This window comes from Jaculus jaculus, chromosome 8, assembly GCF_020740685.1.
Source record: "Jaculus jaculus isolate mJacJac1 chromosome 8, mJacJac1.mat.Y.cur, whole genome shotgun sequence".
In the NCBI taxonomy this organism is placed as follows: Eukaryota; Metazoa; Chordata; class Mammalia; order Rodentia; family Dipodidae; genus Jaculus; species Jaculus jaculus.
The window spans coordinates 17,563,736-17,581,725 of NC_059109.1; the positions used below are offsets into that span (position 1 = coordinate 17,563,736).

The window sequence follows — 17,990 nt, forward strand, 5'->3', positions numbered from 1 at the left end:
CTCACAGTGCCTGACACTACCTACATAAGACCATCATAAGAGGAGGAAAAGATCATGACATCAAAATAAAAGAGAGACTGATTGAGATGGGGAGGGAATATGACGAAGAGTGGAATTTCAAAGGGGAAAGTGGGGGAAAGGGCAGGGTATTACCATGGGATATTTTTTATAATCATGGAAAATGTTAATAAAAATTGAGAAAAAAAAAATTTCCCTGAAGGGACACCTTAAATTCCACAATTCCACTGTTTACAAAAAGTTCTGGAAATCACACAAGTCTCAAACCACGGAGCACCTCACCTTTGGAGAGGAGCTGGGATCCTTTTTGAACTCGGGTGGCTTCGGGCTGGCACTATCTTCTTCTTTTGGTAACTTCAAGGTTTTTTCTGGGCTTTGAGTTGGCTATAAATTTTTTTAATGGAAAAGCAGAAAAGATCAAAATATGAAACTACAGTTAAGTACTTTCAAGACGCAGTGTAACTTTTCTACTTAGTTTTAGTTACCACTGTTCTCACTCTTCCACTGCAGCTTAACACACACCAGAAATTAATACTCGTGCAGCACTTGGGGCAGCAGCAGCTGACCTCAGAGCCCAGCACACTTCTTCTACTTAGGTAAATTAACAGTGCGAAAAGCTAACAGAGTTAACACTGAAGGAGAACCATATTACAGGCAGCAATAGCATGAAAAGGGATTCCTCCAACACAAGGGTAAGTAGTACAAAAACAATGGATTTATCAGGAGAAAAGTTGTAACCACTGTTGTATCAAACAAGTCCTGTTCTCCTTTGGCTCTGCAGTTTTTGAAAATACCAACATTTGCCATTTATAGTCTTCCTAATTTTTGTATATATAAATAAACCCTGTCATTCTCCAAGAGGTTTCTGTGTTTGCTAAGCATTCCATATGTTGTCATAGCATAAGGGTGACTCACAGAATGTCCACCATTGAAGCGGCCAGGCAACCTTCTTCCAGGCATCTTGGGTCTATTTGCAGTGAGATGTGACAAATTTTCTGAGGAAGCTATGTCATCAAAATTTATAACATCTACAGAATAAAAGTGAACATTATCTACTAAGAGTTAGCTGGTCCTTTCAAAGGACAAACATAACAGTAATTCAAAGACCTCACAAGATGACCTGTGCTTTATATATGCATTTGGAAAACATTTACCCTCTAAAAAGTAAATGCCTTTCTACCTCATACAGTTTACAGTGTAAGAGGTTTTTTTTAAAAAAAAATGAATTATGTTTCCAACAGACCACAAGAAAAAGTTCTTACTGACAAAAATCGGTACCATAAATTGGAGTACAATCAAAGCTCATCATCATGAGTCCTTGTTTACTTAAAAAAAAAAAAACAAAAACTTGTGCTAGAGAAATGGCTTAGCACTTAAGGGGCTTGCCTTTGAAGCCTAAGGACCCAGGTTTGATTCTCCAGGTCCCATGTAAGCCAGATGCACATGGTAGCATATGTGTCTGGAGTTCATATGCAGTGGCTAGAGGCCCTGGTGTGTCCATTGTCTCTCTGTGTAATAAATAAATAGATAAAATATTTTTAAAAAGAAACAATTCGGGCTGGAGAGATGGCTTAGCGGTTAAGGCTCATGTCTGTGAAGCCTAAGGACCCAGGTTCAACTCTCCAGGTCCCATGTAAGCCAGATGCACATAGGTGGCACATGCATCTGGAGCTGGTTTGTAGTGGCTAGAGGCCCTGGCATGCCCATTCTCACAATCTCTCTCTCCCTCTCTCTGTCTCTAATAAATAAATAAAAATAAATTTTTAAAAAAGAAACAATTCCATGTAAAGTAACATCCAAAAGAATGACACATTAAAAAAATTGATCCATATAAATTCCTCATTATAAAATATTAAAATCTATTTGTAAAATTTGTACACTGTAGATTAATATTCATATCTGAAGGAATCAGCTAACTGGGCATGCTGCTGCTTTCCATTTGCATTTCTTGACATAAAGCAAAGGTTCGATTTAACGTACCTTCATATACAAGGATACACATGTTGTGCTACAGTTAGGATTCAAACTTGACTGTGCCTCTGCTTAGCTAGTACCATGTATTAAAGCACAAGCCAGGGCTGGAAAGATGGTTCAGTGGTTAAGGTGCTTGCCTTTAAAGCCTAAGGACCTTGGTTTGATTCCCCATATCCCACATAAGCCAGATGCACAAGGTGGTACATGTATCTGGACTTTGTTTGCAACAGCTAGAGGCCCTGGCGCACCCATATTTTCCCTCTCCCTCTCTCTCTCTCTCTCTCTCACACACACACACACAAATAAAAATAAAAATAAAATACAAAAAAAAGCATAAGTTAATTATAAGTCTAAGGAAAATCTAATACCAGTAAGACAATCTCCACAGCCATCATCAAAGGTAACTACGCAACACTTTGTGTTCAAGGACAAACATGCCTCATGGTAGATGAGCCAGAGTGCCTTGCTGACGTTATCTCTGAACCCTGATATCAGTGTGCTCAATAAGAACCCTCCTGCAGACTCCTGATATGCCACGGTCAGTACAGCCTCCTACAGCCCAAACTAGACTGCTAACGTAGCCAAATCTTCTACGGGCACACAGGCCTTTAGCCCATCTACTAGGACTGGGCCCACTGCTTCCAGTGCCGTATGCTATGAGGATTACATTACCTTCTGTCATACAGCTACATGTCCCAATTCAGGGATTTGTTATTTCTTCTTAAAAACCTAAAGGTATTCATATTATTATTACCCTCAAAGTTTATTCATCAAATTTTGCCTTCAAAGGAATTCGTGCACTTTTACTTTAAGAGATAAAGAATGCAAATGTGAAGAACGAATAAATAAATAGTGGTTATGCTGTAGAAATGTGTCCTCTGTATCTGGAGGCACTAGCTGGCTACTTTCCTCAAATTATTTTGTGTGCTGTTTCCTGGACAATGTAACTAAGCAACTATGTCAGGACACTAATCAGTTAACTATTTCTTCCCTAACTGTCAAAACAATAAAACATGAAAATCAGTGACTTTACTGGAAATGCATTGTATAATCTGAAAAGTTTAATTTCAATTTAAAGTAGTGTCATCTATCTATAAATATGTAACAAGATGATTTGTATTAAAAATATATAGGTTAGCCAAGTGTGGTAGTATATGCCTTTAATTCCAGCACTTGGGAGGCAGAGGTAAGAGGATCACTGAGTTCGAGACCACCCTGAGAATACAGAGTAAATTCCAGGTCAGCCTGGGCTAGAGACAGACCCTATCTCCAAAAACAAAACAAACAAACAAAAAATATATATATATACACACACACATATATACACATATATATAACATTTATGTATACATATGTTAAAATGATTAAATATGAACTAACAACCTACCAAAAAAAAACTTATGAAAAGTAAAATCAAATCATTTTGGCCTGTAGAGATTATTTTCAAATACATATTTAAGCAGCTTTCAGAAAGAGAAAGAAATGAGCAGAAACCATGAAGAAATTAAGAGAACTGAAACTAAAAAGGCAAGTAAAACATAGGTTTACAAAGTGCGGCACACTTGTGGAAAATGACTTTTACACGTGCAGTTTGGGGCTGGAACAAAGACAATGTTGTCATTCTAAAACTCTCTCAGGTTCTCCACTGAAGCCACTAGGTGAGTAAAATTAATAGTGCCCGTTTTGGACTCATGATACACCTCAGTGCTTTTACGTTTTCCTCAGAGTAACGACCCACGGGCTTACACGAGAACTGCGGCACAGCAGACATGACAACCAGCTCACGCAATCACGTCTACCACTATCACTCTGCCCGCAACTTAACGTCTGTGATGTGAGGAAGACAGGCAATTTTTTAAAATCCAACCAAATACCCACTTTTTGGAGAAAATCTCATTTTTAAAGTTGCCAATATTTAAGAAACCTGTCCTTAAAGAACACTTTAAACTATAATCAACAAAGTTTTTATAAATAAATTTGATTTTATTTTAAAAATCAAAAACCAAAAGGGTTAGAATACACAAGCAAACATATATACTTTCAGTAAAACTACAAAGAAAATAGTGCTCACCACCTGTTCATAATGAATATTCTACTTTGATTTCTTTTATAAATTGTTATCTTACCAAATGGAGAAGGGTAGGATAATTTCCTGACACGTAAGAAGGAAAACATGGCAAACAGGCTAGGAAACAAAATCTGGAAAGAAAAGTCAAGGATAGGAATGTCTAGAAAAAAGACTAAACCAAAAAATTATTTCACAAAGCAGGAAAAGAAACAGTTGTAGAATGAATAAAAGTACTTCGAAGTTTAGCATATGGCTACTGTAGGTTATATAAACTTATGTAAGATGTGTATTAGATTTTAGACTTAACTTTGCCTTTCAAAAGGAAAATTTAAGGTTAGTATTAATTTCAGCCTTGTTTAATTATATCAAGACAGTTTCCAAAAGTATAGCTCAGTACTTCAAATGGTCTCGGACAAAGCAGTATACAAACATCTCAAGTTACAGCTATGACTAAAATTAAAACATCTTTTAGACAAGTTCTGATCTTTGGTGCACTGCAGTAATTTACAATAAAGAAGTGATTTTAAATCTTACGATATAAAATTAAAACTACGACAAATATTTTAATATATATAAATAATTTGATTCCATACAGCTTTTAAAGTATCTCATACATACATAAATAGCCACTACTGCCTTCTGTGCAACTCTGCAATCCAATCAAGGACACGATTAGAAATGCTGCTTTTATCCTTCCTAGCATCAGTACAAGCTCACTCAATAGTAGCCTTAGTAGAAATATCCCATGAGAAATCTTTCTGGAAGAAATTTATAATATTGAAAAGCTAATTCAAAGAACCAATAAATCAGCTATAAAAGTGGAGAGAAAATATTTCCTTGTTAAAAATGAATGCTTTCAGATCAAATACAGTGTTGTTTTTACTAAAAATATTACTTTTATTCCATAAGAATTTATCAATTAAAAAAATAATATACTTAAGAATATCTCATCATCTGAACTTTCTCAATGGAAGACAATAGCCTTGCTAGTAATCTTCTACCTAGGTTCTACAACCAATTTGAATATAATTTTGCTTCTCATCATAATTACCATTTTAAGGCTGTAGAGATGGCTTAGCAGTTAAGGAGCTTGCCTATAAAGCCTATAAAGCCTAACAGCCTGGGCTCGATCCCTCAGCACCCACGTAAAGGCAGAAGCACAAGACGCACGTGTGTCTAGAGTTCGTGTGCAGCAGCTGGAGACAGCCTCATACACCATTCTTTCTTCCACACCCCACCCTCAGCCTGTCATTCTCTCTGTCTGCCTCTTTCTCTGCTTGAAAATAAATAAATAGTATCTTTAATTACTACATTAGAAATACTTGGGCCACGTTAATTTATAATTCATTGGTAGTAGCGCTAAGATTTTCCTAAAAACTAAGTTTTCATAATGTGTTTGAAAAAGAGAAATTAAACCACAGTGCCTAGCAGCTCTACAACTGGTATATCACATATGAAAATGTCTTGGTTTCTTCCTTGTTTGCAAGAAACTATTTCATAACATCAGAAGAAAAATCAAAAATCCAAATTCAATATACTAGGAATGACTTTAAGCACAAAAACCAGACATCTACATTTATATAATTATTTTCCATGTGTGTGTGTGTGTATATATATATATGTATATATATATGTATATATATACACACACACACATACATACATATATATATATATACACATACATATATATATATACACACACACACACACACACACACACACATATATATGTTTACATATAGCTCTATATAAACAAGAAAATTCTGTGAGAATAAAGTCAGGAACACAGATTCTTCATAGATTAAACCAGAAAGAAAATTAGATGGGTTGAAAATAATAGGACATGGTCATAAAAACAATTATAGTAACTTCCATGTTAGATATTCTAGTATTCTGGATGATAGAGTAGGAAAACTGAACTATTTAATAGTAAGTTAATCAAGAAATATATTTACAGACTAAACCCACTTCTGACCAGTTAGCCAATAAATGACAGTGCACAGATTTCAGCAACATAGTCAGTATAGTTTCTACTATGACCATTTGACCCTGGATTACTTCAAAGGTAACAGCCTCACCAAAGGAACTTTTATGTTTGGCATTTTCTAAAACTTCATGGGTTGATTTTATACACCATTCAAAAAAATATATACAACTTCAAACTAAGTGAAAAATGTAAAGCCAGGTGTGGTGGCTCATATCTTTAATCCCAACTTTTGGGAGCTCAGGTAGGAGGATCACTCAAGGCCAGCCTGGAGCTACAAAGTCCCAGGACAGCCTGAGCTAAAGTGAGACTCTGCCTTGAAAAACACCACCCTTCAAAAACTAAAGGAAGGGAGGCTGGAGCTATGGATAGGTGGTTAAGGCACTTGCCTGCAAAGCCTAATGGCCTGGGTTCAAGTCCTCAGTACCCACGTAAAGCCAGATGCACAAAGTGGTGCAAACATCTGGAAATCATTTCCAATGGAAGGAAGCCCTGGCGTTCCCATTCTCGCTGCCTCTCTAATCTGTATCACTCCCTGCTTGCAAATAAATAAATAAGTTTTTTTAAGTTAACTAACCAGGACATGGTGGTGCACACCTTTAGTCCTAGCACTTGGAAGGCAGAGGTAGGAGGATTGCCATGAGTTCAAGGCCACCCTGAGACTCCACAGTGAAATCCAGGTCAGCCTGGGCTAGAGTGAGACCCTACCTCGAAAAAGAAAAAAGAAAAAAAAAAAAGTAAACTATGCATCAGCTTGATGTCAAACTTCAGTACATGAACAAGTACATATAACACATCTGTGATCTGTTATTAAAGGTGCTCTATCTACAGAAGAGGTGGAACACATTTACATGACAAGCACAAGTAACACATCTGAAATCTGAAAGGCCAAACTTGAAAGTGCTCAGAGAGTAAATAACCTTTTTAGTGGCAACTTGATTCATAAATGGAAAATTCCACACCTGACCCCAAAGCAAATGAATTACAGTCCCCCCAAAAAAAGGGGGGGTACACTAAGGCTGGGCGTGGTGGTACAGGCCTTTAATCCCACCACTCGGGAGGCAGAGGTAGGAAGATCTCCATGAGTTCAAGGTCACTCTGAGACTACATAGTGAATTCCAGAAAAGCCTGAGCTAAAGTGAGACCCTACTTCAAAAAAAAAATAAAAAAGGGTACACTAAAAATCTTGGGAAATTACCTTAAGGACACACATGTGTATGCACATGCAATTAATTCTGTCTTTAGTCTGGGATCCCATATCCAAGATATCTCAATGTGTCTGTATAAATATTCAAAACTCAAAACAAAAAAATCTGAAACCTGAAGCACTTGTGATTGCAAGCATTTTTGATAAGGGCCATTCTAAGGGAGAGGGAGCCCAGGAGGGGCTCTGAGGCGACACCGCGTGAGAACACCCGCTGGCAGCGGCTACGCCGTTCCTCTTGGAATACAGCACGTGTCTAACATACTGCTAAGGATAGAGCAAATGCATGGGAAATATTTGTACTTAACTCCCCAAATTTTTAATTTCCAAACTAGTCAGGACAAAAGGGTGGTTCAGTAAAGTTAGCCTCATTGAGTGGAAGAATAAAGGAATGATAGTTGCTTGGAAGTTAGCTATTTTCTGCCTTTCATAAGTTTTAGCACTATCATTTTTATTGAGCAATGAATAAGGTCACCAAAAAGGAGTTTATTTGAATGAATGTCCCTAAACTATAATCAACATCTCAATTCCCAGATATAAGTAATGAACACCACATCATCCACAATTGACAGAATACAAACATATGACAAAAGGACTTATAATATACTCAAATGACTCAAAGAATGTAAGACAGTCTTTACATTGGTAAATGAAAAGAATAAAGACAAGATTATATGAAAAATTTGAAATGTAATCTTTTCAAAACCTTAGCAAAAAAGTTCAAGGGTGATTAGCCTCAAAGTCTAAATGCAAATGTAAAATGTCAACACTAAGCCAGGACATGGTGGTGCACGCCTTTAATCCCAGCACTCGGGAGGCATAGGTAGGAGGATTGCTGTGAGTTCAAGGCCACCCTGAGACTACATAGTGAATTCCAGGTCAACCTGAGCTAGAGTGAAAAACTGAAAAAACTAAAAGTCAACACTGGTTTATTACGTGGACTTTATATAAAAGGAATTTTGGAGGGCTGGAGAGAGGGTTCAGCAGTTAAGGCACTTGTTTGCAAAGCCTGATGGCCCAGGTTTGATTCACCAGTAACTATGTGAAGCCACATACACAATGGCATGAGTCTGGAATTTGTTTGCAGGGGTAGGAGGCCCTGGAGCAACCAATCTCTCTCTCTCTCTTTCCTTGCAAATAAAAATAAATGGGGGCTGGAGAGATGGCTTAGCGGTTAAGTGCTTGCCTGTGAAGCCTAAGGACCGCGGTTCGAGGCTCGATTCCCCAGGACCCACGTTAGCCAGATGCACAAGGGGGCGCATGCGTCTGGAGTTCGTTTGCAGTGGCTGGAAGCCCTGGTGCGCCCATTCTCTCTCTCTCTCTCTCTGCCTCTTTCACTCTCGATCTCTCTCATATAAACAAATAAAAAAAATTAAAAATAAATAAATAAATAAATAAAAAATAAATGGAATTTAGACTTCCCTTGGTTTGTGTGGCTGTGTACAAGTAAGGTGTCTGCAACTTGGTCTATTTGGATATAAAATAAGGGAAACAGTAACTGTTTCCTAAGACTGAAATGAAAGTGAGGTTAGACCATATGTGAAAAAGTCCTTTGAAAAATGTAAATAAATGAAAATGCACAAACATACAACACAAAAAGATAACGGCTACAACAAAATAGTGACTGCATAATGCTTACAGTAGATTTAACTTTATCAAGAAAACTGTGATTCAAATTTTTCATTTTACAAATAAGAGGATATTAAAAAAAAGAAATATGGACAACATATAAATGGGCTGAAAACTCAAGTCCTAAATCTTAAGAAGCACTATTTACCAAAAATGAACCCTGTTGATGTATAGTCATAATAAATGTTTTCCTGGAACTGTAGAGATGGTTTAGCAGTTAAGGCACTTGCCTGCAAAGCTTAAGGAACAGATTCGATTCCCCCAGAACCCAAATATGCCAGCTGCACAAGGTGGCACGTGTGTCCAGAGTTCATCTGCAGTGGCTAGAGGCCCTGCACATTCATATTTTCTCTCTCACCAACCCTCTCAAAAATAAACAAACAAACAAATAATACTGAAAAATGTTTTTTAAAATGAATGTTTTCCTGAGTGGATACAAAAGCACCTGCAGGTGGAGAAGAGCATTTTCAGTCTGACCTGAGGTGGGGGCTGCTACAGCCATTTACGTCATCTTCAGAAAAACAGACGTGCTCCTCCTGTCTGCTGACTGCTCCTCCCTCAGAGAGACGTGCTCCTCCTGTCTGCTGACTGCTCCTCCCTCAGAGACATGCTCCTCCTGTCTGCTGACTGCTCCTCCCTCAGAGAGACATGCTCCTCCTGTCTGCTGACTGCTCCTCCCTCAGAGACGTGCTCCTCCTGTCTGCTGACCGCTCCTCCCTCAGAGAGATGTGCTCCTCCTGTCTGCTGACTGCTCCTCCCTCATACAGACGTGCTCCTCCTGTCTGCTGACTGCTCCTCCCGTCTGCTGACTGCTCCTCCCTCAGAGACGTGCTCCTCCTGTCTGCTGACTGCTCCTCCCTCAGAGACGTGCTCCTCCTGTCTGCTGACTGCTCCTCCCTCAGAGAGACGTGCTCCTCCTGTCTGCTGACTGCTCCTCCCTCAGAGACGTGCTCCTCCTGTCTGCTGACTGCTCCTCCCTCAGAGACGTGCTCCTCCTGTCTGCTAACTGCTCCTCCCTCAGAGACGTGCTCCTCCTGTCTGCTGACTGCTCCTCCCTCATACAGACGTGCTCCTCCTGTCTGCTGACTGCTCCTCCCTCATACAGACGTGCTCCTCCTGTCTGCTGACTGCTCCTCCCTCATAGAGAGGTGCTCCTCCTGTCTGCTGACTGCTCCTCCCTCATACAGACGTGCTCCTCCTGTCTGCTGACTGCTCCTCCCTCATACAGACATGCTCCTCCTGTCTGCTGACTGCTCCTCCCTCATAGAGAGGTGCTCCTCCTGTCTGCTGACTGCTCCTCCCTCAGAGAGACATGCTCCTCCTGTCTGCTGACGGCTCCTCCCTCAGAGAGACGTGCTCCTCCTGTCTGCTGACTGCTCCTCCCTCATAGAGAGGTGCTCCTCCTGTCTGCTGACTGCTCCTCCCTCATACAGACGTGCTCCTCCTATCTGCTGACTGGGCACCGCGCTCCTCCCATTATACATGCATAAAATTCAGATCAAATGGAACATCTTTAAACAACCACTTCAATCATCTGACTTCCCTCCATGTCTGCCTTCTGAGCCTAGAAAACCTCTGACAGAGCTGGGCGTGGTGGCACATGCCTTTAATCCCAGCACTGGGAGGCAGAGGTGGGAACTTGTGGTAACAAGTTCAAGGGCAGCCTAAGACTACATAGTGAATGCCAGGTCAGCCTGGACTAGAGTGAAACCCTACCTCCAAAAACCAAAAACCAAACACCAAAAAAAAAAAAAAAAAAAGACAAGACAAAGACAACCTCTGAGCAAAAAGAATCATAAAGATATTTCCCACTTACTTTTTATAGTTTGCCTAGTAAATTTTAAGCCAACCTCATCAAATTTACATTACCCATCATAGCATCTAGTTCTCATACTGACCATTTTGTAAATCACAGTGTTTTCATGCTGCCTTACCTGTTTCTTTAGCACTCCTTGACATGAATGAATCCAGGTCCACTGACTTTGGCCTAAGTGGCAGTTGTTCAGAATCTAGCTTTGGTTTTGATACTGGTTCAATTTCAAATTTTGATGAAATCGTAGAAACTTCTCCATTAATTCTGAATTAAATGAGAAAAACAAGCATGCAAAAATCACTTTAATCCCAGCATTTGAGAGGATTTGAAACGATACTATTCTATAAAACTACTTCTATAAACATAAACCTCTAATCCTAAAAATTTATCATGAGACTAGAGACCTGCTCTATGGGAGGGAATACATGCTTGGTACAGAAAACCTAACCAAGTCTATGGTGGGGGAGGCCATGAGCACTAGGAATGTAATGCTTACTCTTATCTGGCTAAATGCATGTATTATGCTTACCAGACTACCCTGTAAGCACTTCTCTTAATGTTCATACCTATATATTATTAATGCTACTCTCACTTTTAGTTAAAGAAGCTTCTCTTTTCTGATGGTAATGACCACTGGGATGACCCAAAAGGCACTATAGTGCTGAGAAGACATGGCGGATGAATGTTCAGCACTGAAACATCCCTATCACACCTTCCAAGGCTCAGGGTCCATTGTGGAAGAGGTGGCGGAATGAATGTAAGCTGAAGGAAGGATAGGACTGCTTACAAGGCAACTGACCAGACAGAAATTGGCCTTGATATCCTTGGCCTTGCATCGTCTATAACTACCTTCAGAAGACCCTCAAAATAGGAGGAAAAGATGATGACATCAAAATAAAAGAGAGACTAATGGAGAAAGGAGGGGATATGATGGAGTGTAGATTTGCGAAAGTAGGGGAGGGGAGGGAATTATCATGGTCTATTGTAGGTATGGAAGCAGTCAATAAAAAGGAAAAAAATTACCATGATAAAACCAGAAATATAAAATCAGTTTAAGTGTACTGACTTACTCTGAATATAAAATTAACATTTAACATAATTATTACAGACTATACAGAAAATATGAGAAATAAGTACCTAAAAAATATTTAGGAAACATAGAAAGGTAATAGAGCCATTCAGATCAAAGGTGGGTAAACCAACTAGCTAATTTACAATTTGGTAAACTTACTTAGCAACAGGAGGTGGAGGAGGAACTGGTTTCTCGGGTCGCTTTGGGAACACTGTCCCAGGAGCCCTCAATAAATTACTGGCTTTGGTGGGTGGTGCAGGCTTTTTGGGCGGGACCTGTGGAGCAGCTGGTTTAGAAGGCTTCTGTTCCAGTGGTGATTTTTCATCTGATGAATAAGAAATATTTAACAGTTATTAGCAGTCAAAATTATTTACTCTTTACTTTTTTGTTTGTTTTTTGAGGTAGGGTCTTGTTTTAGCCCAGGCTGACCTGGAATTCACTATATAGACAGGGTGGCCTCGAACTCAGTGATCCTCCTACCTCTGCCTCCCAAATGCTGGGATTAAAGGTGTGTGCCACCATGCCCAGCCAAAACTATTTGCATTTGTCTATTTTTTTAAAGTTATTGTCAGGCTGGAAAACTGTGAGGCACAGATTTGCTGTATCTGTGTATATATCATTGTCTAAAAGTTACTCCTTAACATACTTGAGTAGCTACAACATATTTTAGTGGAACCAGAAATCACCTCCTGTTTTCTATTTATTATGGTTCTAGCATCCTCTGCTATTAGGGGTGGTTACATAATTTAACTTATTAATTCAATGAAACAGAAAATTACATGTGACAACATGAAAACCACCACTGTGCCATGTTAAGGAAAACAACTCCATAACCAACAGGGCATCAACCATGTTTGCACGTAATGTAACTGCTTCCTGACCTCTGAGGTACTAAAACCATTAATGTGGACACGTGTGTGCATCTCATTCACATTCATAACAGTGAGAACTGTGATGAGACACAAATTTCAAAACTAATAAACTCCTCAGCACAATGTTGAATGATTTTACTTAGTTTTTACAAAGAAAGAATGCCTGGGCGTGGTGGAGCACGCCTTTAATTCCAGCACTCAGGAGGCAGAGGTGGGAGGATCACTGTCGAGGCCACCCTGAGACTTCCATAGTGAATTCCAGGTCAGCCTGAGCTAGTGAGACCATACCTCAAAAAACCAAAAAATGAAAAAGAAAAAAGAATGCCTATCAAAGGAACACAAATAATTCTGAGATTTCCTATCAGTAAGGAACTGGTGGCTATAAAACCAAAGCCAAGATCACAGAGCAAGGCAAAATTCCTTTGTCAACATGAGAAGATTCGCCAGGCGTGGTGGCACAGCGCTTTAATACTAGCACGTGGGAGGCAGAGGGAGGAGCATCAACATGAGTTCAGGGCCACTCTGAGACTACAAAGTGAATTCCAGGTCAGCCTGGGCTAGAGTGAGACCCTACCTAGAAAAACTAAAATAAATAAATAAAAATAAAAATGACAAGATTCACTTTGTAACACTAACAGTACAGAATTTTACCATCTCTAGTCTACCATTTATTTAATTCCCTTGGACCTTTGAAGACAGCAGTCTGTTAAAACACTGATCATGCTTTGGTACAAAAGCCTATTTTCCTATGACCTCAAAATATAATAAAGCATCAGATAATTAATTACACTGCCAGGAATAAAATCCCATCTACAAAGTTGTAACAGCTAGCCAAACTTGAATTTTGAGAAAAATTATTGGGAAATGTTCTATATCGTACCAGAATAAGTTAAGTAAATAGAAATCCATTAACAGAATATACTGTTTGACAGATTTATAAATAACTTGAAATTAATACTTTTATCTAATATCCCATGTTATTATGGTTTCACTAACAAATGACCCCCTCAGGCTTTACATTAACTACTTGGTCTCTTGTTGGGGACACTGCTATGGAGAGGTTCAGGAAACTTCAGGGGGTGGGCCTACTAGACAGAAGTAAGGGGGGGTGGATATGCCTCTGAAGATTATACCTGGTCTCCAGTCCCTTCCACACTATCTGCCCTGAGGTCCACACACTGCCATAAAGTCTTTCCTCACCAGACAAGTTACGACAAATATTTCCTCTTGTTTTGAGTTGTTATTTTTTCATAGCAAAAAATAAGTAATATACACGTAAAAACAAAGATAAATCCATTATTCCTGGGATGTCAGTGGCTACATGTACAATACAGAGGAGTATGTTAATATTCTGTAATGTGTTGTTTACGATATAACTAATATGAAAGCAATGCACATGAATACTTGATATTAGTATTTATTTTTACCAAGTTGACATGAATATAGCATAAAATTAATTATCTCAGCCGGGCGTGGTGGTACACACCTTTAATCCCAGCACTCAGGAGGCAGAGACAGGAGGATCACTGTGAGTTCAATGCCACCCAGGTCAGCCTGAGCTAGTGAGAACCTATCTCAAAAAAAAAAATTAAAAAATTAATTATCTCAAAGTGAACAATGTTATGTAACCACTACCCCAACTTAGCTCTAAATGCCTTTCATCTTTCCCAAATAAACTTTTTTTAACAGGTTACTCCCTGTTCACCACTGCACTGAATCCCCAGCAACTAGCTACCTGCTTTCTATTCTATGAATTTGCTATTTCTGGATGTTTCAGATTGCGGAATCAAGCAATACATAACGTTAGTCACTCACTTTTTAAGATTTGTGTAGTATTTTTAAGGATTGGCAGTACTTCTTGAAATGAATAATATTATATTATTTACAACAAAGTCTAGTTACTCACCCTTTAAAAGATACTTGGGCCGGGCATGGTGGCACACGCCTTTAAACCCAGCACTGGGGAGGCAGAGTTAAGGGGATCACCATGAGTTCGAGGCCACCCTGAGCCTACATAGTGAATTCCAGATCAGCCTGGGCTAAGTGAGACCCTCCCTCAATGCCCACGTAAAGCCAGATGCACAAAATAGCATGCCTCTGGAGTTCATTTGTAGTAACAAGAGGCCCTGCCACAACCTTTCTAATATTCATTCGTTCTCTCTTCTTGCTCTCTCCTTGCAAATTGATCAATAAAAACATTTTAAAAATAAATAAAACATCCTAATGTAGATAATGCAGCGCAGCAGTTTGCTTCTTGGCTTTAGTTCTACAAGATGGTGACCGAAGTTCTACAGGGAGGACAGACATTATACCCAAATACTAAATACAAGCTCACCCCAAACCTATGCCTAAAAATACTGAGATCACAAAGGATGAATTTGAGACGAAGAAACACGATCTCTGTGTGTGGTGTGCATGGGTGTTATGTGTATGTGCAGGTGTGTATTGGTGGGCATGTGGAGGCCAGGGGTGGCTGGTAGGAGTCATCCTCAAACACACTCCACTTTCTTTAGTGGCAGAGCCTCTCGCTGAACTGAGCTAGCACACGAATTCAGAGTGTCTACCTGCCAACCTGCCCCCAGGATTCTGAGTAAGCTGCTCATCCCTGGCAGCATGGCATTCACACAGGTACTAGAGATACAAACTTAGGCTCTCGCGCTGCGTGTCAACTGTTCTACTGACTGAACTATCTTCCAGCCTAGATTAAGAAATATTTTCTTAGCCGGGCGTGGTGACGCACGCCTTTAATCCCAGCACTTGGGAGGCAGAGGTAGGAGGAATGCCATGAGTTCAAGGCCACCCTGAGATGACAGAGTTAATTCTAGGTCAGCCTGACCAGAGTGAGACCCTACCTTGAAAAACCAAAATAAATAAATAAATAATTCTTGCCAGGCACAGTGGTACATGCTTTTTATCCCAGTATTCAAAAGGCAGAAGTGAAAGGATCAGTGTGAGTTTGAGGCCAGCCTGGCACTACAGAGTGAGATCCAGGTCAGCCTGGGCTAGAGAATTGAGAACCTCCCTACCTTGAAAAAAAGAGAAGAAAAAATGCAATTTATGGTTCAGTTACCAAAAGGCCTCAAATTCAGACTTTCATTTTAATCTAAAAATAAAAATTCTTTTAACAATATATGTGTGTGTGTGTGTGTGTGTGTGTGTGTGTGTGTGTGTGTATGTATGTATGAATGAACTGTACATCCACACGCAAAAATATAAAGCAAGAACCTAGACAAGGACTGGAAAGAGGGTTCAGAGGTTAAAAGCATTTGCTTGCATAACATTATGGCTCAGGTTCGATTCCTCAATACCCACGTAAAGCCAGATGCACAAAGTGGTGCATGTGTCTGGAGTTCACTTGCAGTGGCAGGAGGCACTGGCACACCCATACTCACTCTTTGTGTCTCTGTCTCTATCTTTCAAATAAATTTTTAAAATATTTTTAGAAAGGTATCTAAGCAAAATTCAAGAGAAAAAAATTTAAAATAGAAATAGACTTAAATATAGAAGACAAAAAATGGAAAATTCCTACAATAGGTCTAGCTGCATTGGGGTATGATATTAATTTTTAAATACTATACAAAAGTATACCCCATCAAATATTTTATTAGTAAATATTTATTTTTTGAGAGAAAGCAGCACAGAGAGCCCAGGGGAGGGGGTAACGAGCACGCCAAGGTCTTCAGCCACCGCACACCAACTCCAAACATGTGTACCCCCCCTTGTGTGCATGTGTGACATTGCACACTTGTGTCACTATGTCTGACTACGTGGGACCTGGAGATTCAAACATGAGTTCTTAGACATCATAGGCAAGTGCCTTAACCGCTAAGCTGCCTCTCCAGCCCAGTAAATAGAATTTTAATAGAACCTAAAACTTCTGCTCAGTAAAGAAAACAAGCCACAGACTGGGAAAAGAAATGCATGTGATCAAGTCCTACTATCCAATATATACAAAGAACGCTAACACTTAGCAAGAAAACGAACCACCTAATTGTAAAGAAAGAAGACCTAACCATGATCTTCAACAGAACTGCTAAACACCAGAACCACAGAAAGCACTAAATGGAGACAAGGATGGAAAACAGAAACTTTCACTAGTAGAAATGCAAAATAGTATAGCTATTTTGGTAGGTTGTATGGCAATTGCTTATAAAACTGCACATGGTCTTACCAGATGATCCAGCAATCTTAGTCCCTTGTGTTTACTCAAATGAACTGAAAGTACAGCCACACAAAAATCTGCGCCCATATCTTTAGCAGCTTTATACACAACTGCTAAAACTTGGAAACAGTCAACGAGCAGATACATTCTGGTACATATAGATGATGATGATGACGACGACGACGACGACGACAACAATAAAACAGCACCTAAAGGCTGTAGGTAAAGGCCTATGGTGGAATGCTTGCCTAGCATGTATAAGGAAGGCCCTAGCTTTTATTAACAGTACTTCAAAAGTAAAAACAAAAAAAGAGGGGGGGATACTGGAGAGATGGCTCAGTGGCTAAGGTGCTTGCCTGCAAAACCTACTAAGTCCCAGTAAGACAGAGCAGGATGCATAAAGTGGAACAAGCATCTGGAATTCATTTGCAGCAGCTAGTGCCTTTAATCCCAACACTAGGGAAGACAGATGTAGGAGGATCCCTGTGAGTTCAAAGCTAGCCTGAGACTACACAGTGAATTCTAGGTCAGCGTGGGCTACAGCAAGACCCTACCTTGAAATACAAAACAACAAGCAAACAAACAAAAAGAAAGGGAAAGGAAAATATAAAAAGTAAATGAGCTAATAAGACATGCAGGAATTTTATATGCATAGTAAGTGAAAGAAACTATCAGAAAATGCTATATAGCATATGATTCCAACACAACATACTGAAAACAGGAAAATTCTATAGACAGGAAAGAGAGTACTTGCCAGTGAATAGGAGAAAGGGCAAGATGCAGAGGAAAAGCAGAGAGGACTCTGAGGACAGTGAAACTTCTTTAGATACTACAATGACATTATGCATTTGTCCCCAAATGAATGCACAACACTAAGAGTGAACCCTTCTTAAAATGGTGAGATAATGAAATGTCAGTTACAATTTTAACTACCAATCATAACCAGTATACTCATCTGGTGTGGGATGCTGATAGTGGAGGAAATTGTGCTAGTTACCTAAAACTGCTCCCCCCTCCCAAAAAAAAAGAGACCTGCCTAAGAATAATTTTCATTGTTTACCTAACAGAACACATGCAATGAGATTAAAGCATGCGCAGGGCATAAGCAGCTGAAGTCATCAAGTGTTATACTTTCTAAAGAACTCTTTATTTTCACTAAAACACTATAAAAAGATAAATCCGCTACCTAAA

The 17,990-nt window shown here is 39.4% G+C and overlaps 1 protein-coding gene across 1 annotated transcript in view; it reads right to left on the reverse strand.

The window, feature by feature from the left end:
• Positions 1-17,990, reverse strand: part of LOC101596462 (CD2 associated protein) — a 100,606-nt gene that overhangs the window by 11,404 nt on the left and 71,212 nt on the right. Inside the window, exons 12-15 of the mRNA XM_012951148.2 lie at positions 11,925-12,090; positions 10,815-10,957; positions 934-1,046; positions 301-402 (exon numbers count right to left, since the gene is read on the reverse strand). Of these exons, the coding sequence (XP_012806602.2) occupies positions 301-402; positions 934-1,046; positions 10,815-10,957; positions 11,925-12,090 (524 nt within the window). The remainder of the gene's footprint in view (positions 1-300; positions 403-933; positions 1,047-10,814; positions 10,958-11,924; positions 12,091-17,990) is intronic.